At 35.5% G+C, this 24463-nt stretch overlaps 1 protein-coding gene across 1 annotated transcript in view; it reads left to right on the plus strand.

The window, feature by feature from the left end:
* The window catches only part of Lrp1b (LDL receptor related protein 1B), a 1720116-nt gene that overhangs the window by 1657410 nt on the left and 38243 nt on the right, over positions 1 to 24463 (plus strand). The window contains exons 82-84 of the mRNA XM_075985306.1: positions 1227 to 1352; positions 7041 to 7205; positions 16378 to 16539. Of these exons, the coding sequence (XP_075841421.1) occupies positions 1227 to 1352; positions 7041 to 7205; positions 16378 to 16539 (453 nt within the window). The remainder of the gene's footprint in view (positions 1 to 1226; positions 1353 to 7040; positions 7206 to 16377; positions 16540 to 24463) is intronic.

Raw genomic sequence — 24463 nt, forward strand, 5'->3', positions numbered from 1 at the left:
GCTGTCAACAAACTCAGAGATTTGCCTGCCTCTGCCTCCCAAGAGCTGAGGTTAAAGGTGTGTGCCACAATTTCCGAATTTACAGTTAATTTTCAAAGGAAATCAAAGTGTCCATTTCAATGTGAGTTTTGCAAGTGTTTGGAAAGACAGCCATGTTTATCGAAATCAATGGAAACACATTCTAGCAGGAAATAAATCACTGAAATACCTCCTTAGGTGCTGCTGCATTTATTAAAAATCACATATACTGAGTTTATGTTTAATACTTGGGAAGGTCATCCCACCTTATAGTTCTGACTAATTCATCATCTCAACTAAATGCTGCTAGATCTGTAATCTAAAGTTAATGCATTCCTATCGTAAACATGGTAGGATGGAGCAGTAGATTTTAGCAGAAAATTTCTGTAATCTGGCTAGAATCTAATAAAGAGCATGAATCCCCTCTGATCACATATGATGCTTGCTATGTAATCATTTAGATAAGTTTAGTGCTCAGTCTCTTACATGGTAAGTAAGAAACCACTTTAATATGTTTCCAGTCATATTTTTTTAAAAAATATGATTTAAACTTTAAAAAGCTTGTGAATTCTATTCTTTGTGATCACACAAGTGATAAGTTGTTTCTTTCAAAACTGTACAGTGAGTTACAAAAAAGGTTCAGATATCCCAATTCTAAAGTTGTGTTACTTTCTTTGCATGCTTTAATGTCCATTGGAAATTTAAAATAGCAAGAATTTAGCAAAGTGCTAAGTTGAAAAATTCTTGTCTTATAAGTTTGATTTAGACTAGCCACCTAAGTTTGAGTCTTGAATATTCTGGAAAAGGCAATCACCAGATAATCGTTCATAATGGCCCAGAGGATAAAATAATCAACGTAGATATCTGTACATGTACTGAATCAGAAAGAAAGTTGGGTTACTTTCAATCCAAAAGTTAACTAACTTTATCGAAAAGTACCCCTGAACTAATGATAAATGTGTAGATGTACAATCATATCCTTTGTAGAATGGGCAAATTCCTTATCAAGGAAGGTAGTCTGTAATGATTTTTCCTTACTTATAAAGCAGAGTGTCAGCATTAAAATGCAATAGCCTCAGTAAAAATTGCTTTGATTTCTTTTTCATATTGGTAATTCATCATTTCAGCTTGCTGAATTTTATGCTTTTGAAACTTATTTCAACTTTTCTCCCACACATCTCTGTTTTTCTTCATTTTGTTTCCATCAGTACCCAATCCTTGTTTGAATTTGTCATGTGATTTCCTCTGCTTGCTGAATCCTTCTGGGGCCACTTGTGTCTGCCCAGAAGGAAAATATATGATTAATGGAACCTGCAATGATGACAGCCTATTAGGTGGGTATTCTCTCTTATTTTATAAACAGTCAGATGTATTATTCTGTGAACAGTGGGGATGAATTTCGATGAGCTTTGGTACTAAGCAGTATTACTTTCTCCATCAATTAATCTGCATTGATATCAGTGACTTTTGAATGTTTGTAAAATCAGTCCTCTTGACAGAAGATTCTCTTTCTGCCTGCCTCAACAGAACACTGTACATTCAACATGTGCTTAATGGATCAAGAACTGAGAAGTTACTCTCAGAATCTAAATATGTTATTTGATACCTCTTGTTTTATAGATAAGATTTTGAGAATGAGTTTTCTCTATACGTTTAAATTTCAGGGCAGAATTTATTTATTCTTTTAATTTATTTATTTTTGATACCTTTGATTAGTTTATGTATGTAGAATACTAATTTGTAAAAATACAGGATACACTAGAAATTACCTTAATCTATTCATATAATATGATATTTTACATTAAATATTATTAATAGTAAGAATAACACCAATACATATAGCAACTTTTATAAACGAAGCATAGCATTAATTTAGAAACTAAGGATTTATATAGAAGTGAAGGTGAAAATATTTCTTTACATAGCTTATATTTTTGAAGTATGAATTTAGAAAGAGTAATGATTATGTCAGAAAGCAGCATTTTTTTAAAAGGTGAGATATGAACCAAACAGGAAGATGAGAAGGTAAAGAAGAAAAAGTTTTCTCCTGGATACCCAGTAGATAAAATTCTTCCAAACTTAAGGTGTTAGTCATTACTGGAACAATTCTATTAAAAGAAAACACTATCCTTACCAAATTTTATGTCACAGTAAAAAAACAGCATGCTCCAAAGCACTTTTGGATCGCAGCAAGCATTTTGAAATAAGAGGTAAATTTAGAATTTCTTCCCAGCAGGATTTCTTACTTACTGTGCACGCCTCTGTTAGAATTCACTGCTCACCTTAGTATCATGTCTTTATCCTCATTTGCCCTCTCCATCCCCAGACCTCTAGCTCCTTGGTTTCCACTGTGGGTTGTGGGTTGCACTCAGTTTAAATACTTTGCATAAACGCTGCTTAAGTCAATCACATTTTTGTATTTTTTAACATACATATTTTAAAAACTGAATATGTAAACCCCAAGAAATTAAAAGATGGAAAGATGAATGATGTATACCAATGAGTGGTCTTTATCTGAGCAGCCATGGGTGTTACAGCAGGGGTATACTTCAGCTCTTATTAGGACTCAGATGACTATTAATTTTGAGGATCACTTTCAAGTTCTTATATGGCATACTTTAGAGTTACATTTAAACTGAAGAAGGAAGAAACTCTGAGAGGACATTGAATTAGGTTATATAGAGGACACCCTGACATATTCACACTCTCAGGAAGAAAACTGGAGAAATGCTTTGTGAGTAGCCAGTTTTCAAAGTTTTTAATAGAGAGCTGTGGTCATGCCTGGTGTTTACAATGTCATGCTAACTCCAGTTACCAAACACATTCTGTTACTGCTACATAATGACCCTGATGCTTTGTTGATTTCCCTGCAGCTAGAGGACTGTGTTCTCAGCTGTGCTGGGGAAATTAAGTATTTTCAAATTTCACCACTGGTGAGGTCAAGGAACTGCACTGTGTGGGAGTGTGGTATAATCAACCACCCAGAAACTGAGTTTCTTAAAGGTCAACTATCATTTCAGGTGAAAATGCCTTATCTCACTAGCCTCCCACATACATGTCAACAAGCAATGGCTACTCAGGAACTGCCTTTGTTCTATTTCCACTTAAGTATTTAAACGGGTCTCTCTCTGTCTAAATAGAACAATGTTTTAGGAGTATAAATAAGACCTCACAGGGTTATTTTTTGGTTGTTTTGGTTTTTTGTTTTTGTTTTTTAATGTAGCCAAAATCAGTCATGTTTTCCTGGTACTGATGTTTAGTTCGGCCCCATTCCTTAACTCTTCACACGTCAGTTACTTCTTCAATCTGCTATCGTCAAAAGATGAGCGCACACTATTTTTAAGCTTTGTATGAGAAATTGCCAAACTTTTGGCAGAATATTTTACCTGTTCTTTTCCAAAGTTGATTATAACTGCTGAAGTTGGCTTCTGAGTATTAGTATTATTTAGTTATTGCTAAGTAAGGCCTTCTCTTTAAATACCGAAATATTGCTGGGCAGAAGTGGCACATGCCTTTAATCCTAGCACTTCGGAGTCACAGGCAGACAGATCTCTGAGAGTTCAAGGCCAGCCTGGTCTATAAGAGTTAGTTCCAGGACAAGCTCCAAAGTTACAGAGAAACACTGTCTCAAAAAAAATGAATAATAAATAAATAAATACAGAAATATTAATGTTAGTTCTGGATGTTTAACTCAGGCTCCATTTCATCAGTTTTCTCTCCCACTTTTAAGTTGTTAGTTCCTAATGAATAATAATATTGTAATGTTCATTCTCTATAATGCAGATTTTGGATGTCTTTATCATTCACATATACTATCTACAGTTGGGAATTCATCTTCTTAAAGTATCTAAAATGTTTAACTCTAGTGTTCTTATTCAGAATCCCTTTTAGTTTCTTTTTTCCTCAGAAGTTAGACAAATTTTGAGAAGCTATAAATAAAGCAAGCATATTTCCACTGTCAATATTCAAACTGTTCTTAACCTCCTCATAGTAAGCACACTGTAGAGAACCTCAAGTTCCACTGAGGTCAGTAATTTAATATGCTCAGAGGTGATTCACCCTAACCTTTTATCTCTTCCTATATCACTGGTTTCACTTCATTTCCCCCTCAGAATTCTCTCGCTCTTGTCCATCCTATTTTGCTCTCTTAAAGTCAACCTTGTCTTACCCAATCTGCATAATTCAGCAACATCCTCCTTGTCACACTGCTTTCAGTTACGAATCTTCCAGCATATTTATTCTCAAGCTTTTGATCCTCTTCAAAGGAGTCACATCTGGGCAAAAGACCAAAAGGCAGTGTTTGCCCCATTCCATCTTTCTGTTTTCAAAGCTTTGTTTCCTGTTATTCTTTCCCTCAAACCTTACCCTGTCAGATACTCAATCTTTCCCTCGCAGGTTCTGAATTACACAGATACACTATGCCTATATGTAAATAGAGTATGCACTTCTATTTCCTAGTCCTCCAGACTTGAACAATTACAAAGAAGCTATATTAATTACAACACTGTTTGGCTGATAGCTCAGATGTTTTTTTAGCTTGCTCTTATAACTTATATTAATACATTTCTATTAATCTGTGTATTTCATGGGGATGTGACTTACAGGTAAGTTTTTGGCATCATTGTTCTTCAGCTTCTACATGGCAGCTCCTTGACTCCACCTACTCTCTCTCTTTATCTTTTTGTGTTCCCCACCTGGCTTTACTTTGCTAAGCCATTGGTCAAAACAGCTTTTTTCATTAACCAATAAAAGCAACATATATACAAGGATATCCCATATCATCTCCCTTTTTCTATCTAAATAAAAAGGAAATTTTAAACTTCAAAATAGTAAAATTACTTATAAAAAATTATCAAGCAAGAATTAGAGTTGAAATACTTAGACTATTTGTATTAGGCAAAATTAAAGATAATACACTATCATCTATCTTATCTTTGTGAATCTAAAATTTTGTATATAATTTATCTTTTACAATAGCTAAGGAAAGCTACAAATATAATTATTTGTCTTGATCTCCAGCAAGGAACCCAGACTAATATAATATTGCATAAGAAAACAGGAAGTGCAATATAAGTAACTTACAGAGTTCAAGAATTGACACAGACATCTCGCTACCTGGACAGTCACCCAAAGTTTGTTCTTAACATTGGGACATCCATCTTCAGCCTATAAGCTCATAATATCTGGGAGACTTTAAAGTAAGGCAGTAAATTTGAAGATCTGTTCTAACTTGTACTAGAAAAGTTCAACATTTGCTTTCTTCTGTGTCCTGTAGAATGTCTGGCAGTTTCTTCTGTGAAGTAAGAATTCAGAAGTACCATCCTGTGTAGAAAGGAGGCTGTTTGTTCATTTTCTAGCTTCCCAGACTCCTGAAATAATCCCAAAGAAGCCATAGTATTTAAATCACTGCTTGGCCAATCACTTAAGTGTATTGCTAGCTAGCGCTTCCATCTAGTATTAACCCATTTCCAATATTTTATATTTTACCACAAGGCTTGTGGCCTACCGGCAAGTTTCCAGCATGTCTGTCTCTGGCTGCAGCTCCGTGGCTTCCCCCACTCAGCCTCCTTTCTCACAGCATATAGCCTAGCTTTCCCCACATAGTTCTGTTCTGCCCTGCCATAGGCTCAAAACAGTTCTTTATTAATCAATGGTAATAATGGCATACAGAGTTGAATGCCAGATCACCTCCCCTTTTCTGTTTAAATAAAAAAAAGGTTTTAACTTTAACATAGTAAAAATCACATATAATAAAACAGGTATCAAGCAAGATATAATATTACCTAAGTAAACAGGAGGTGCATTGTAAGCAACTTCCAAAATTCGAAAACTGACAGAGACATTTCACTGCCTGGACAGTCACCCAAAGTTCTTCTGTATTGTTGGGATATCCATCTTATCTACATCCTACAGGCCCATTGTATATGGCAAACATTTCCATGAAGCTGGAAATTTCAAAAACAGTCCCACCTATATTAGCAGTTTGTCAGTCACTTTTTTCTGTGCCTTGCAGGATGTCTGGCAGACACTTTCAGGAAGCAGGAACCCCGAAGGATGGTCTTACCTTTAGGAAAGTTTAACAGCCATTTTTCAGTGGGACCTACATGTCCAGTTCACACACCATACCATCAAGAAGTACATGGAAGAGCAGTTTCTTGACCAAATTGCAAACAAACAACATGAGAAACCTCTTTGATGCCCATCATGTACTTGAAGTAATTGGTGCTGCCAGGAGCAGAGGTGTCTCACTGTCATGAAAAGGCCTAAGTTCTTAGACATTTTAAATGCCATATTCTGTAGTCTTTGAAAGATTTGAAGACTGCTTATCCATCTGAAATACATCTCTGTACATCTAGAAAATATAACTAACATGACTAAACCTTGACTATTATAAACGATTATCTGTTAACATATATTTCTTAATTATGACATATATATATAATATAATATATATAATATTATATATATATATATATATATATATATATATATATATATATATATTAGATTTTTCGAGTCAGGGTTTCTCCATAGCTTTTTTTTTTTTTTTGGTTCCTGTCCTGGAACCAGCTCTTCTAGACCAGGCTGGCCTCGAACTCACGGAGATTCACCTGCCTCTGCCTCCCGAGTGCTGGGATTAAAGGTGTGCGCCACCACCACCAGGCTTATTTATTACATTTTTAAATGAGCTGCACAACGCAGACCTTAATAAAGAGCAGAAATATATATGTAACAAAAGTGACCTAAAATTTGTATTAATAAACCAAGATTCATACCAAAGCAAATTTCTATAGCATATTCCCCTTTAAATGTAGACAAACATTTAGTGACAATATCTTCTCATACTGCTTCCTACTATGTGTTGGGAAATGTCATTTTTGGGGGTGTTCATGGCAACCTTTCAAATTTGCTCTATTTTGTGGAAAAAAATAAATTATTATATTTAAATATATGTGTTTCCTTAGATTACTTTAGACTTACCTGAACAAAATGCTTGTCTGCATATTTCTTCTTATACATAGATGACTCCTGCAAACTGACTTGTGAAAATGGAGGGAGGTGCATCTTAAATGAGAAGGGGGATCTGAGGTGCCTCTGCTGGCCCAGTTACTCAGGAGGACGATGTGAAGTCAACCACTGCAGCAATTACTGTCAGAATGGAGGGACCTGCATACCATCCTCTCTAGGTAAATTCTTGACCGTATGATGTATGCAAATCATGTGTGCAAATCACTTACCTTTTCCTAGTGTGTGAAATGTATGAGTTAAATAAAGCTTGATCATTTTGATGTAGCAAAAATCATAATGAATGAAATTTAAAAATGATTCAACAAAATCAAAGACATTCCATCAAAGTCAGTTTGCAAAATTAGTAATAGTAATTGACACTAAGCATATTTCTTAACAAAGATCAAAATAACTAGTATTACCAGTGCCTTTTAATTTTCACTTTAAGGTCACATAATTACATACACATATACACAATCTTTAAAATTAAAATAATTCCATATAGAATTTGAATACATATTTCATTTGAGTTAATTTTCTCCTTCCCCTTTTATTGCATGATATCTCCTTGTGTTCTTTTCTCCAGTTTAGATTAATATTTGTGTATACCCTTTCTTTACAGGTGGATATCCAGTTTTATGGCACACTTTATTAGATAGGTTATTTTATTTAGTGCACAAGTTGTTGGCATTTTAATAAAATTTAGTTTTACATGGCAGCATTGGTGTATCATGGGATTTTGAATACTTTCCATTGATCTACATGTGTGTTTCTGTGAAAGGACCACATTGCTTTTTATCATCATAACTGTTTATCTTAACTTGAGGTCAGATAATGTATCTGTATTTGTGTGTGGGGGTGTGTGTGTGTGTTCACGTGTGTATGTGTGTATGGTATACTCATGCATTTCTGTGAGTGTTATCATTTCTACCTGTAGGTGTTAGAGCTCAACCAAGTATACTTTTCTCTGTTTTATTCCTTGAAACATGGTCTCTTTACTGATCACAGCTTATCTCTTGACTATACTAGCTGTCAGTAAGGCTCCAGAATCTACCTGTCTCCACTTTTTCAGTGCTGGTTTTATAGGCACACACTGCCATGCCATGTATTTATTTGTGATGGTTGAAGATCCAAACATGGGTCTTCTTGCTTGCACAAAACCTCTTGGGACCTCTTGCTTGCAATTTATTTCTTAGGCTTTGTTCTCAGCTCCATGGCTCTGAACTTTTCTTTATTAGAAGGATTTTATTTACTAATTTAATTCCTTTGCTGTTATGGGTCCGATTGGGTTGGTTATATATTCTCATACATTCTTTACACATATATGTTTAGAAATTTTCCAGTTTCTATTAATACATCAAGTCTGTTTTAATATCATGCTTTAAAATATTCAATTCTAATCTTATGTATTTTGTTGGAGTGTGTTTTGACAATTCAACTTTTGGTAATAGTTTTATAAATTTAGACCCTTTTTTTCTCTTGTTCAATCTATTTTCGTTTTCAGAGAACCAAATTATCATTGATTAATTCTATTTATTAATGTTTCAATCTTTACTTATTTATTTTATGCCAGCGTTTTTATGATTTGCTTCTGCCTGCAAAAATCAATATTTTTATTCTTTTTATATAGTCTTACTTTTCTAGATATTTAAGGTGCACCTTTAGCTTATTTATTTCATTTCTCTTTGACTTTTTAAATGTAACTTGCAACTCTCAGCTCTTCTTATAATTGCCTAAGCCATGTCTCAGAAACTCTGATCTTTTGTGCTCTTCATTTTGACTCTAGGAGCATATTAATTTCTTCAATGACTAATCCTTTTTATTGATTTTATTGAGTTCTACATTTTTCTCTGCACCCCTTTCTTCTTATCCCCTCTCCTTCAAACATCTCCCACGGTCCCCATGCTCTCAATTTACTTAGGAGATCTTGTTTGTTTGTTTCTACTACCCATGTAGATTAGATCCGTGTATGTCTCTCTTAGGGCCCTCATTATTGTCTAGGTTTTTTGGAAACTCTTAACTCAAAAGCATATTGTTCAGTCTCTAAGCATTTATAAATATTTTAAAGTTTATATTTATATAAATATATATAAATGTAGTATAAATGTATATATATAAATGTGTATATATACATATGCATATGTAGTTTTTATTTGTGTTCCATGAAATTTGATAACATTGTGAAAATTATTTCATTTATGTTTTGTCTCTTAATTTGCTTGTATGTTTGTTCATATATTAAATCTTGTTTGCTGATCTATAATAGTCAGTTTTAGAGGCTATTCTCAGAGTTAGTGAGAAGAATGTATGTTCTCATCATTAGGGTTGAGTACTGTGGATAATGTTAGTAATAGTTGATCCATGACTTAGTTTACCTGTGAGGTTCCTTTATTGATTTTTAATTTGAAGAACCTATCTACAGATGAGATTGAGGGTTACAAAGACTAATGATTACTGTTCTTGAACCTATGCGGTATTTTAATTATTTGAGTATTTGCTTTATGAGATTGTTCCAGAGTGCATAAATATTTACAGTAATTGCATCCTCTTGATGAATGTTCTTTTTCTTAGCCTTTATGTTCTGCTTTCTTTCTTCTGATTAGTTTTAGTATGAAGTGTAAGAATTGCTATATTAGTTTGTTTGTAGCTTATCTTTGGTAGTCTGACATTCATTCTGCCTTTGATAATTTTGGGATATATTTCCCAGATGTATATCGTGTTAGAAACATACACACAACAAACAGATAGTTGGATAATACTTTTAAATTAGTTTTTACCTTTTAATTGAGGAATTAGGGCCATTTGTATTGAGTATTAAAATTGAGATATATTTGTTATTGCTTATGATTCTATAGTTTGATGTTCTATTTGGTTAGTTGTAGCTGTTTATTTCTCCTCAAAGTAATTTAAGATTTTATTTAATTTTTTTTTGCTATATTAGACATAATTGGCTTATATCTCACTCTCCTTTTTTTCCTTGTTTATGTGGACTGTATTTTATCCACCATAATATTGCCATCCTTCTGTGCATCCTAATCAGTAATTTCTCTTCAGCGTTGGATGTGTTGTCGTACTTTTAACTTGTACTTTTCTTGAAATTATCATATTTCAATAGGTGTTTTTTTCTAGGTATAATAATTTGGTTGCAAATTATCTGATTTTGAAACAAGGTATTTATTATCATGTCTTTTTTATCTTTTGGATTGTTGGTGAAGACACATTTTATTTTGTGCTTCTCACTCTGTATGGTAGATGATATTTTTCTCTTTCAGCTTTTAGTGCCATTTCTTTGCTTTGTGTTGCTGACATCTAGATGTTCTCTGCTCATGTCTATTTGGGTATGATTCCCCATTTGAGCATCTAATTCTTTCTCTAGAACTGGGAGATTCTTAACTATATTTTAACTGAAACTTTTGCCTAATGAATAAATTTCATATCAGCTCCTTTTTTAACTATGAATTCTTATGTTTGATCTCTTGAGTATACTTCTGACCTCTTAAAAGTGTGTGTTACATTCATTGCCTTTACTTATATGTATGATGCTGTTTCACACTTAGGCTTTATTTCTGGCATTTGTTCTTCAGTTCTTTTTATGCCTTTTGATGACAAAAGTGTCAATTTCAAGATTTTCCTGTTATCCCAAATTGAGTCTCACACGAGGTTTGTAGATGGCAGTACTAGGGTCATTTTTGTAGCTATGCTGTGTTCTGTCTTGAGTGAAGTGACAGGGTTCTATTTTTTGTCATCACTTGCTTTGATGTTTCTGAGAGTGGAGTTCAGAAAGTATTATAACCTAGTAACAGTCATTTTGAGATGTGCCTACTTTCTTCCACTTTATGGGCTCCCTTTGTAATCCCACTTCCCCTGCTCAGATTCCCAGTCTTTGTCCTGTACCCTCTCATCGCTGCAGCACACTGAATTGTTCAGACCTGAGTGCACTACTGTCCGGCTGCTCCACGCTGGTCTATGCTACTGAAAAGCTGCTACATTTTGAGAATTTGAAAGTATATGGATTTTTTTTCACTATACAAATAATGTCCTTAGAAATCAAAATCAATTTTTATTTACAATTCGATTCTTCTTAACTGAAAATAAACTACACCGGAACATTTCTTTGAATGTATTTAGCAATCTAAAACTACAACTGTTCTGTAGGAATTGTAAGATCTATGACAGTATAATTTTCAAATATGAGAGTACAGTTAACATGTTAGGATATACTCGATATTGTCACTAATTTATAAAATAGACTTGTTTGCAAAACTGTTTACTAGTTATAAGTAAATATATTTTTACCTGTGAATATTATCTTTACAAAATGTTGGTGTTATAGATTGAGAAATCTGATTATCTTTGAACAAATGTAAACTTTTGAAGCAAATTCTAATGGTTAATTCATGCATTTTTTTATTGATTTATTTACAGTAATTCCTTCCGGTGTTGTTTCCTATGTAGACAGTATATAAGTAGGGTTTGGGTCAAACTTAAATACGATATGACAGTTTTATATAACAATAATAATTAAAGAGAGGAAATATCAGTAATCAAAGGAACCTATCTGAGAGTTATTAAAGTTTTTATGTAGGATGCATTTTTCTCATTCCTTAATTTTTCTAAAATATGTACCACTTTAATGAAATATATGACCTATATACATGTAGTGAAATACTTCAAAATTAAATATTTTTAATTTATTAAATCAAAAAGGATATACTTGTAATAGGAAGAGTGGGCTGCTTGTCCTCCCAGCCACCCAGCTAGCTTACACCCAAAATAACCACAAAGAAATTGCATTAATTAAATCACTGCCTGACCCATTATCTCTAGCCACTTATTGGCTACCTCTCACATCTTGATTTAACCCATTTTTAATAATCTGTATATCACCACGAGGTCATGGCTTACCGGGAAATATTCTAACCAACATCCATCTCAGGCAGGAGAACCGTGGAGTCCCCCACTCTGCTCTTCTTACCAGCATTCAGTTCTTTCTCCTCCGCCTACCTAAGTTCTGACCTATCAACTAGGCCAAGGCAGTTTTTTATTCAACCAATGAAAGCAACACATAAACAGAAAGACCTCCTACACCATATATTAGTTTGTTTCTATGATCTGTTCATAGGATGATGAGTTTAGGATGAAACGTGCCTTGAAAAATAAATGGAAATTAGGATAAGGTATAATATTAGTCAATTATTCTTTCATATGAAAACAGAGGATAGTCTATGAAACTCTTCACCTACTATTGGGATCTCATAAGATATTTATGGAATTAGCTGCTCTATTTGCATTTAGTGTTATTTTCAAGACTATTTGTCCCTTCAGGTAGAATTTTTATTGCTTAGTTACCTCCATATTTTCACAGGTGTGTCTGTTAGTTAGATAAGTAGCATTACATGAAAGTCAACCAGGGTATGGACAAAATTGATTTAGTGGAATAAAGCAAAAGGATTTATAAATTTAGATAAAATCCAAGTACTGCCGATACTGAAATTAGTTTTTAGGCTTGCAGAGCTTAAAACTGGATAAAATGTAACAGGGCTTATTAAAACAACCAAAATGAATGTGAATATTAAGCAATTTAAATGAAAAGGACTCTAGAGAGGAGAATGCTAGAAAATAGATTCTGTGAAGGCAGAAATGAGAAAATTGAGGAGAGCGTTAAGTGAAGAGGGTTATGACATTAACACAAAAGAGACCGGGGTAAGATAAATAGCAACATTGGGGTACTTGAGAAAGCCATGAGAAACGTGCAATCTTAGAAACTTTAGTTTAATTGGACTCACTCGGCACAGGGAATAGTGCTCTCCAAAAAGCCATATTCTAGCGAACAAAAATCACAGCTTCAAGTTGTTGGTTGTGGGAGTCCTGGAGAACCTCAGTATGATGCAAGTTCTTGCAATTGCTCTTGGTTGCCTGTCAGATAGTACTCCATGGGATATGAAGGTTTGTTTTTATCAAAAAGAAATCTTTTCTTCAAGGGAAGAAAAGGTAATTTTTCTGAAAATAACTGAATTAGAATCTAAGTGTTGTACAGCTTTTGGTACCTGGAGACAGCTTGGACACCTGCTCTTATTTTAAAACATCCATGGTATATAAGAAAGCTCCAAAAACTATTTTTTCATTCTCCGAGTGGCTTTCCTGGAGGGATTACTGTGCGCATGCGTGGATCCCCTCTTCTTTCAAATCCGTGTCATTTGCTTCTTGTATTATTTTAAACATATTTATTTAATATTCACGGCTACAGGAAATGTGTTTGATATAATTCACTCCCCTTCAATTCCTCTTCTCCCTCCCGTCGCTTTTCTTCCACAACTTCTTGTCATGCGCTCTCCGAGTCTTTGAACTGCTGCCTGGACATACCTGGGTGTGGGATCATCTACAAGAGTGTGGGTCGCCTCTGAGAACTTGCATCCTTGAAGGAAACTAGTCCCTCTTGAAGCAGTCATCAGATATGAATGGATTCTCACATGGGGCAGAGCTGCTGAAATCCATGCTGGGAATTTTATTAGCTTAACCTTGTAGGTATGAATAGAAATCTTAGACATGTGGTCTCAATTGTGGGTTCATATGTGCAATCACAGTTTTCATAACTGATAAATGTTATTTCATTAGAAACACCTACTCTCCTTTACTTGGTGTGTTTTCTATAATCATCTGAGTCTTGACAGGAGGATTGTGACTTCAATGTCCCATTTAAAACTGAACACTCCACAGCCTCTTATTGGCTGCATGTTGATCAGTTATGGTTCTCCCTGTTAATCACTATCTACTGCCAAAACAAAAAGCTTCTCTGTTTAGAGTTGAGAGATGAACTAATCTATAGAAATAAAGAAATGAACTCAGGGGACAGCTTATTACTTTGCACATTTAACAGCAACAACAAAAAAAGCTCTTGGTTCTGTTTTCCACTAGAGCCTATAACCTAGGCTCTAACGTTTTTGGTCCAGTTACTGGTACCAGACCTGGGTTCCATCTTTAGTGGAGTGGGTTTAAATTGAATCAGAAAGTGGCTGATTGTTTCCATAACTTCATGCCACTATTGTCATTTTTTTTAGCATGAATATCTCTTGCCAGGTCAGTTGTCATTTTTTTTCCATGTTCACAGCTGGGTAATACTATTGAAGATTCCATAGGCCTCATAGTATACGTAGTTTTTTTTTTCTGCACTTTGAAGGCTAACCAGTATAAATTAAGCTTCAAAGTCAGTAACCACTGCATTTCTCCTTGCCAAATATCTCAAACATATGGGGGCTACAGCAATACAGGCTTGCTCTCAAGTTCTCAAGGGAAACCAGGAGAAATGGCTATAGCCTGTAACGTTTGGGGAAATGCTGTCTAGAAGACCAAAAATTTAGACAATTAAATAAAAATTCACTATCTTTAGTATTTGTATTGGATTTCTTATGTTCCTTATTGCTCTAACGCGCTTTAGCTTTTGTACCTTGTCCACTGCTGCTCTGAGGCGGTGTCTCAGTTGCATTGCTCTTGGCAAGAGTTATTTCTTTTAAAGCCATGTATGAACTCATGTAAAACAATGAAATAATTCATTTTCTGGCATACTTTTGTTTTCTGTAGTTGCTGTACTGGGACCTCATCAGTTTCTCCACTTAACACCTCGATTTGTTTTCTTTTTCTGTCTTTATTTTCACACTAATTTGCCAGATGAAATATTTTCTTTTCATATCAACAATCAATAGAGAATGAAAAGTTTGCTACCACTGTAAAGAAACCTCCTGCTATTATTCAGTAAATCATTTTTTGGAAACAAAAAAATCATTAACTGGCTCAGCTATAATAATATATAGCCCGCACCCTTTTTTTTGAGCATTGATAGAAATTCATCCACCACCAGACAGCATTTATAAGTAATTTATTTTAAAGTGGTGCTATTCACTATAAAAATAAGTATGAGTTTTTTTTTAAATCTGGACTGAATTTCCAGTATTCTTTTAGTGTTTTTAAATGATGGAGCATCCTTTCAAATTACTTAAAACATTGTAGAAATTTATTCATTCTTTAATATTTTGTTCCTTCCAAACACTTCTTTAAATATAGGCTACCTACTTGAGAGTTTACTTCTGGAAGCAACTTACTCTTTCAGCAGCCACTAACCTCCTTTGGTAGCTTCTCTCTAAAGGTAGAATATTTAAAATTCCATATTCATACTGAAATCCACTGATATTGTCATCATACTGATCTTGATCCAGGAGCACATTGTTGAGAACTCCTAGATGCGTTTTCTTGGAAATTCTACCATACAGAAAGAAAAAAAAAACCATGAAAACTATGTGCCACCCTTTGAATAGAATCAATTACAGTATAAAGAACAGTTGGATCATTATCATATTTAAAGCCTCTCTAAGCCTTATTTCATATACTTCTCAGAGAATTTTATTTTGCCCCTAGATTATCAATGATGAAGGCTCTGATGGTACAGACATCCTTTATGCTGTCAGATGAGCGGTGTGAGCCCTGCTTGAGCCCTGTGACTGAACTCCTTGTTGCCATTTGTACTTGTGTGTTCATATCCATGTGTTTTCTACAGATTCTTTCCTTCTCACTGTGTCTGCCACTACAGTTCATGCTTAGTGACAGACAGACCAGGCAGAGACATACTACTTCTTTATGCATCATGGAAAGCATACAGGAATGTTTGCTATGATGATAAATTATTTTCCAACAAAAGAATGAGGAAAAATATGCAAAGATGATCCAGGAAATGTTCTGCTATGTGATACTCACATTAAACTGCTAAATCATTCATTTAGTAGGCTACCAGTAATTTGTTTAACACGTGAAAATATCAAGTTTAGATAAATTATAGCCCAGTGGATACGTATGTCCCAGTGGATACATAACGTTTAGTACTAAACATTAGAATGTTTATTTGAGTTAAATAAAATACTTTTTAAATAGATGTAACCATTATACATGATATTTCTCTTTTAAACTCATCAAAACATCTTCCTGAAGAATGTGTCTGTTGATCCTTATTGCACAGTCAGCAGTAGTGGAGCACTTGAACAAATTATGATTATTTGAATTTTATAACAAAAATAACATATCTAACACTACAGGAGTTGAGAAAAAATAATTGAAAAAATTAGATACACATGAGAAAAAAGAACAGTGTACAAGTACAGTTATTCATAAACATTCCATGATCTGACCCAGCTGAATGTCAGATATGTTCAGTTTATGCTTCCTTGGATATAAAGGCTGATTGAAATTGAAAGGCTCTTGGTATAATAAAGTCACAGTACAAACTATAGACAGACCTTTCCCGGGAACTTGGTGTCCTACTTTTTATCTACTGACAGCATGTTCTTGTTTGTTTTGTTCCAATAGGAAGACCCACCTGTATCTGTGCCCTGGGCTTTACTGGGCCCAACTGTGGCAAGCCAGTGTGTGAAGATTCTTGTCACAATGGCGGGAGCTGTGTGGTGACTGCAGGGAACCAGCCTTACTGCCACTGCCATGCAGACTACACTGGAGACAGATGCCAGTACTGTAAGTTAAGTGTCCCCCTTCAGCTTGCCAGTAGCATGTTTTGATGTTTGCATTAAGTACCACCACGGTTCACACCTGGGCTCTCTGCTCTTTTCATTTTAGCCACACTTTATATGTTTCTGGTTCATACTCCTGTTACTTAAGCTTCAATTAGTTTTAAATTTTCTCTCTTCTTTTCTAAGAGATATTTTTGTTTTCTTTCCCAGCTTAAGTTCAAAGTCCCATTATTATCACCATTCCCATATTGGCATACTGAACTCCCTGCTTCTTGCTTCTCCTGGTAACCTGTAAGGATCTTCATCCTTTCCCACCCCCCACCTCTCTATGGTGGCACAAAGGGCTGCAGTTAGAGAAAATCCAAAGGTGCTCCTGCTGGTCTCATCATCAGCTGCCTGGGCAGGACCAGAATCCTTTCTCCAGCTTTCTAGACGTTTCTCTTTCTAGCCAGGTCTCTCTGCAAAAGAAAAACCCCAAATTTCCCTTGCCAGCATCTGTTGGTCACAACTTCTTCCCCCGTGTTCATCTTCTCTTTTATCTGGTAGCAGCATTCTTTCAAAATATCTTTGTTGTCATATTCCTCTGTCTCTGTTTCTCCATGAACTTCACTTCTGCCAAGTTTCTGTCTTGAACTGTAGAAACAGCTCTTAGGAGACTCAAGTTGATGATTTTGCTATGTCCAGTGGTCAAGTCTCAATTCCTGTTTTGCAATAGCTTTTACGAATTTCTTGACCTCTTTTTCTAAAGACACATTCTTCCCTCATCTTCATAAACACAATTTTGTCTCTTCCCATTTATATTTTTTGTTGCATCTTTGCTTATGAAGATAGTCCATTTAACTATGGCTTTCTTGGTTGCTGAGGGTAAAATGCTTAACTCCAGTGCAAACACTATTCTGACTGAAAGTACTACCCTCATCTCCACTTTCTCTATTTCTAAATATTAATGATTCCTATTCAGCTTCTCACAATTCACAATAAAACCAATGACTTCTCAAATAATGTTTTTAAGGCATCATTTTTCTATTCTGAGTATATCATATTTAAATATTTTTGAATGTTTCATATGTACAAATAAATTTGGCAATGAATATCTAGATGACTTTACATAACTTCTCTGCAGCGTTTTCTTTTTTTTTTTTCTTTCTTTCTTTTTTGGTTTTTCGAGAAAGGGTTTCTCTGTAGCTTTGGAACCTATCCTAGAACTGGCTGTTGTAGACAAGGCTGGCCTCAAACGTAGAGCTCAACCTGCCTCTGTCTCCCAAGTGCTAGAATTAAAGGTGTGTGCCACCATTATCCAGCAATCTGAAGGGTTTTCGCAGCACATAAATGATGACTCTAAATCTATATATCTGGATGAATCCTTACTCTAAGTTTCAGGCCTTGTTTTCAATTTTTTGGGACAACTAATATTATCTCTCAGGTAACCTAACATTCCTCATCTTGAATTCTCACACTATCTTTCCTTTGTTCCTTTAGCAAGGAACATTCATTACTCAGACCAAAACTCTGAAATCTTTGTTGACGCCTCAGAGACTTTCATATCCTTTCTTTATCTTTAAAGCACAGCCAGAATGTGGGCCCTGCTTATTGACTCTATTCTCACTCAACCATTCAAGCTGCTAGAACCAGTTTTTTTTATTGTATTACTAAACAATATTCTTACTTCCTCCCTTTGCCACTGGTGTATATTATCAAATGACAGTCACATTGGTATATTTTATGTAAAACAAATTTCATTTTATTTTAAACACATTCATTGAAATTTTTATATCTACATGTACTCAGATAACTGTTTTTCTCATGTTCATTCTATGATTCTCTTTGTTTTATGGAGTAAACAAAGGCAGAGCATTGCTTTTGTCCCACAGCTTCTCGGTTCCAAATAATCACACAAATGTATATATTAATTACAGAATATTTGGCAAATAACTCAGGCTTAATACTAACTAGCTCTTACAATCAATAAACCCATTTCTGCTAATCTACATTTGGTCACATGGTTTTGTGACTTTTCCTGTTCTCTGGCACATCTTGCTTCCCTGGTAATTCACTCACATCTCTGACTCTCCCCTTTGTTTCTCCCTGTATCTCCATTTCACTTTTCAGCCTGGCTTTATTCTGCCTTGCTATAGGCCAAAATAGCTTTATGATTAACCAATGGGGATAATACATATTCACTGTGTACAAACAGATCATCCCACAGCACTAAAATGTACTAGGTATTATTATTTTTTAATAATGAATTCAAGAATACAGCACCAATGCAGTGCACAGAGTCTTTTGGGCAGCACTCGTGTATATATTTAAGTTAGAGGCACGATCAGAACAAGACAATCAGCTTTGAGGACTCAACCCTTAGATTTACTTAATGTTGACCAAAGCATACCTCACGTCTCTGGCCAATGAAGGAAGCACAGAACCAAGCTGCCTAAGCTACTTTACTTGACATAATTATCCTGCCTCATGCATTAAAGTGGGAACGTATCTGCAGCAGTAGAGAAATGGTCAACATTTGCTCTCCATTCCCTTTCTAAAAGTTCCTTTCTTCTCCTATATAGATGTCACTACAATAGGCCTACTCTCATGTAACTGTTGTACGTCCCAGGACAGCAATCACACGAAAGTACAATCCAGTTATGCTCACGTAATCTCACCCACATTCTCACTACCCCATCCCTCTCCCATCAAGCACAGCAGAGGATGCAGTGTAACTGCTTCCTCTGAAGGCACTAATTTCCTTTTTCTTTTTTCTCAACAATTCTTAAAATCTGTAATGACTTCCATCTTCTGTCTCTCACAGGTGCCGAGTTTATAACTCTCTTCTTAATCTCGTAGGGCCACAGCCATGGCTATTCTCCGTCTAAACGCAACTTCTCTGCCATGGAGCCTATATTTAGTCCTTGCTAGTGAGCTCTTTAAATCATTCACTTCCTCTTTAGTTTGAACTGACATCTGCCTCTTTGAACTCTGTTTTTTGTGTCTCTTTTCTTAGTTCACTCTGTTATTTTGTTTATTGTATCTTTTTCAGATGTGAAGCTTTTTTGAAATTCAGCCTTGCAGCAACACCTGATAAACAAACACATAAATAATTTTACAGATAGCATATCTAAATGAAAATGGACTGAAAAAGTTAATTAAAAGACAATTAACATATTACATGAAAAATATCTGTTCTATATGTGGTTAATCCTAGTTGTTATGTATGTGTGTATGGTGTTCTTGTTATTTTGTTTTAAAGTATCTTGAATATTCCAAACTGACCCAAACTCTTATATTTAATCAAGGATAACCTTGAAGGTGTTATAGGATGTTAATACTCCATGCTATTTTGAGACTGCTCAGACTATAGGCATGTCCCACCAGACTCCATTTGAGTTCAGTTAAAGTCTTTTCTTCATTCATTACCTTGTATCAATTGATGCATTATACTCTATAAGATTTTTTTAGTTTTAAATCAAATAAATTCTTGATTCTCTTTGAACTGCCTTAAAAATGCTATATAGCCATCATTACAGATTTTTGCATTCTTCCAAAGAACAAATTCAGTTAGCCTGCATCTTAATTGACAACTTAATAGAATCACAGTGTGTGGCAGCCCGCTGCTTTACCAGGCTGTGTTATGATTTTATCCGTACTATTAGCAGTCAGAGTGCTTCCCGCCTTTTACTGCAGAACACTTATTTAAATTAACCAATTAATCCTCAGACAGAGGTTAAATAAGTTGCCCAGGGTCCTGAAGCAGGCAGAATTAGACCCCAGGAGCTGTTGATCAAGATGTCAGCTAACATCCCTGAGAACATTGATGCTGTTCGCGGGCTTTGCCATTAAAATGACAAATTCAGCATCCAAGGAATTGTAATAGATTCGGAACCCATCAGTGTGAGTCAGCAAAGTTCAGTGGACCCAGTGTTTTGTCAAAAGTGTGTCTGGCATATACAACACTCCCACCAGTAAATGGAGGAATGACAGAAAGGTTCATTATGGGACCTAATTATAGACTATTAGTGGGAGGTAAAACATCACTTCTTAGTTGTGCTGAGTTAAAACGTCTCACACCTTCAGCAGCAAGGTACATTTCAGAGGACTGAATGCAAATTAATTTTACCAGTAATAATTTAGGGAAAATATAAAGTAACAAAGCTAAAATGAAATGTTATTTAAGTTCTTTTCTTAAGAATACATAGAGCTAAATTTTCATAAATGTCTAGAGCCAGGATTCCCGCTATCAATCCAAGCAAATAAGCATAGCATGGTGCATGTAAATCAAGCTGTCATTTGTGAAGTCAACACAATCGGAGCTTGTTTTTAAGTAAAGGACAAAGCAGTCGATTATGCCTGCTACTCTCGATGACATTCGAAGACCATGTGCACGGCTCCTTCCGACACATTATCAGGGCAGACAGGAAGAGCTGTGTCTCTGAGGCTGAAACAGTCGCTCAACTTTTAAAGGCTAAGGTTTCCAAGCAAAAGAAGTTTCGACTGCAGCATTGAAAGACCCGAAAATAAGGCAAAGTTATAATATCTTTGATGTTAGAAGGATACTTTTAAAGTAATTTTTGAGCAATGCCTGAGCTGTGGACATGAGGCTGTTGTATTTCTGTTTAGCACTGGTCTTCAATGAAGGATTTGCTGTAGTCAGCTGACAAGGTCACATGTTGGACTGTGTGAACAGTTATGCCAGCTACTTCCTATCGCCAGCAAAGAATCTGTTGTGGCGTTCAGGAAAGGAAATAAGATGCCATGGAAGAGTTTCATGAAGTGTGGGGCTGTGTTAACCTTATTCACAGAAAGAGCCCAAGATCCATTGTAAAGCTTACTTCTCACAAGTGATATCTGGGGGGTGGGGGACTGAAGAGAAGGTCGTCAGATGAAAGGGAACATGAAGGGCAGCATATGAGGAAGAAAGGAGGTGAAGTCTTGTGGAGGACTGTGGGGAACTGACATTTGCAGAGTGTTTGGTGAAGTAATCACACCCTTACATGCCAAGGCATTAAGAGACACGAAACGTATGTCAGTGCCCATAGTACCTTTGAGATGAGTGCATATTTTCCAAGTCTCCAAACTTAGATTCAGAGATTTTTTTTCCTTATATTCTTTGTTAGAGAGTGCAAGATCTGAAAATTGTATGACTCCCAAATCAGGCTTCTTTATATACAGTATCCTGCCATCCGATGCCCTGTCCACACAGTGGCAATATAGTAACTTGGTCTTCCAAATTTCTACTTTGTAAAAAATAAAATAGGATTTTTAAATTTGAGTTATAAAGCTGAAAGCAAGCCTATTTAGAGAAAGACCTAAAATAACCAGGAAAAATACAAGAATATTTTCAGCTCTTCCTTACTGTTAAAGACAAATGGAAACCGAGGCCATAACTGGAACACTATTGGCACAGGAAGTGAATGGCCATACAGTCATCAAGAACTTCCATGTCTGTCACACTTTGAGGTTCTTCACAGCAGTCAGAGTTGCAGTGGCGTAAATTCTTGAGCACAGTCTACCTGGTGTCTTGACATCCTTTTTCTCTTGAGGAGAAGAAAGCAGCACCTTCATTTACTCATGCTCTGGATTCAGTCTGCATTAGCAAGCATGTTCCTGGTGTTCTCTTTCTAACTTTAAAACACGGCCATTGCTTCTGTGGCAATCCCTCCTCCAGCTGTCTATGCCCTTTCTTCTTTACTTGGGTTTTCACTATGCTCTTGGTTGGCTGTCTAATTCTGTGCCCTGTTTTTCTAGCTTTCCATTGTCCTGGGAACTTGGTACCTCTGTTTTGCACTTTTCAATTGTATTGTCGCCATTTGTATTTTTGACTGCCTCATTAGACGTGACATCTAGTCTTCATAGAGGGTCAGTGGCTGGAACCTGAATGAGTGTGCACAGAGATGGTGTCTCTAACTTTTATGAAAAGGAAAAGATCAGGTGCCTCAGAAAAATCTGTGAGTTTGTACACAGACGGTTTCTTCAGTGTTAATGAGCATGCTCAGAGCTGGTGTCTGGATCATCTGTAGCTATGTTTAGAACACCACCAAAGCTAATATTACTGTGTCTAGCCTGCAGCGAGCAGATATTTTCTGTGTTCTTGTAAAATTTCACTTCAAGGAAGAGCAAGGTTCTGAGAAAATTTTCCATACAAGATCTTTAAGATTCACATCTTTCATAAAGAGGTGATTGCTGTCTGCATTGCTGTCTGTCACTTTTCACAGTGAAATCCACAAAAGTAAATACTGTATTACTTCAGGTCAGTAGTTCTCAACATCCTAACACGATTGCCTTTTTAATCTAGTTCCCCATAGTGTAATGGCTCCCAAACATTAAATGTTTCCACTGCTACTGTAAGTTTATTACTGCTATGAATCATAATGTAAATATTTGATGTGCGACACTTGAGAAAGAATCCTTCAACCTCACTCTCCACCCCACCTCTACAGCATAGGGTTCTTGACCCACATCTTGAGAACCATTGCCCTGAGTGTTCGTGTGTGTGACGTTTGTGAAAGAATGAACTGGCATGATCACTTCAGAAAAGAGTTATGCATACTTCTTAAAATCAAATGTTTTGTGAGAAATTTATTTTACAAATTAAATATCAGAACAAACTCATGGACCAAAACCCATGGACATCCCACAGACCGTATGCTCTAATTTTTTTTATTTTGAAAGAAAAAATATTGTAGGCAGGAGGTGCTGGTGCACATCTTTAATCCCAGTAATCAGGAGGCAGCAGGCAGATCTATGAGAGCTTGAGGCCAGCCTCGTCTACAAGAGCTACTTCCAGGACAGGTTCCAAAGCTACAGAGAAACCCTGTCTTGAAAAACAAAAGCAAAAACAAAAAATGTAAAGCACTAAGATAGATTAAATGAAAGGTTATAAATATTTATATTATTTTTAGTTAATCATAATAAAGAACAATGACAGAAGGGTCAGCTAATGGAACTATAGTCTTAATACTTTTATATTAGATCATTTAAAAGATTCTCAGGGTTACAAAAATCAAGTTAAATATGATTGAGATTAATAGAAAGACTAAAATCATGGTAACATTTTAGTATAATGTTGTTTACCCATTAAGAACATAAAAATAAGAAGAAAATATTTCAATATGTATTTACATAAAGTAATTTAATTAAACAACAGGCAACTACTTCCAAAACAGAATACGTTGTATTCAAGTTAAGACAAATACTTTAATTATTAAAACCAATTTATTCAATTAGTATATAATAAAAACCCATGGGAGGCTGAGTATAGCACAGAAGGCAGAGTTTTGTCTAGAATATGAAAGGCATGTCTATCATCTAAGCACTCAGGGAGCAGAAACAAGAGGATCAACAACTTAAGGCCATCCTTAGATACAGCCAATTCAAGACCAGTTTGTAGTACATGAAATGTGTCTTAACCAACCAAAATTGCATGGGTTATCATAAATGTCGAGACAATGACATACTTTCATATTCAGACTTTCAAAAGAAAGAGCTTTCTGTAAGTGGGCATTCAAAGAGAATACCTCTTTCATATTAAAGTGAGGCAAATACTCCAATACTACCATTCAAATCATACATTAAAAATCAACATACAATCAGAATTAAATTTGCATGACAATGTTTGGAAGTTTGCTAAAATTTTATAGAAATATCAAATTATGATAGCATAATTGTGAGTTACCTTTTGTGTCTGTGTGTACATGTGTGTATGTATATTCGTATGTATGTGTTTGAATGGGGAGTGCCCGTGCACAGAGACTAGATGTAAACTTCAGGAGCCAGTCCCCTTTTGTTCCCCAGTTGTCATTTATGTCTGGTTGCAGTTTTAGAAACTGTGTCGTTTACTGCCCTGAGACTCATAGGCCAGTCTGGATTGCTTTTGAGTCCTGGAGATCTGCCTGACATCTCTTCTCCAGTGCTGAGTTTATAAGTATGAAATGTCTCCT

The sequence above is a fragment of the Microtus pennsylvanicus genome, chromosome 9, assembly GCF_037038515.1.
Source record: "Microtus pennsylvanicus isolate mMicPen1 chromosome 9, mMicPen1.hap1, whole genome shotgun sequence".
NCBI classification, from domain to species: Eukaryota; Metazoa; Chordata; class Mammalia; order Rodentia; family Cricetidae; genus Microtus; species Microtus pennsylvanicus.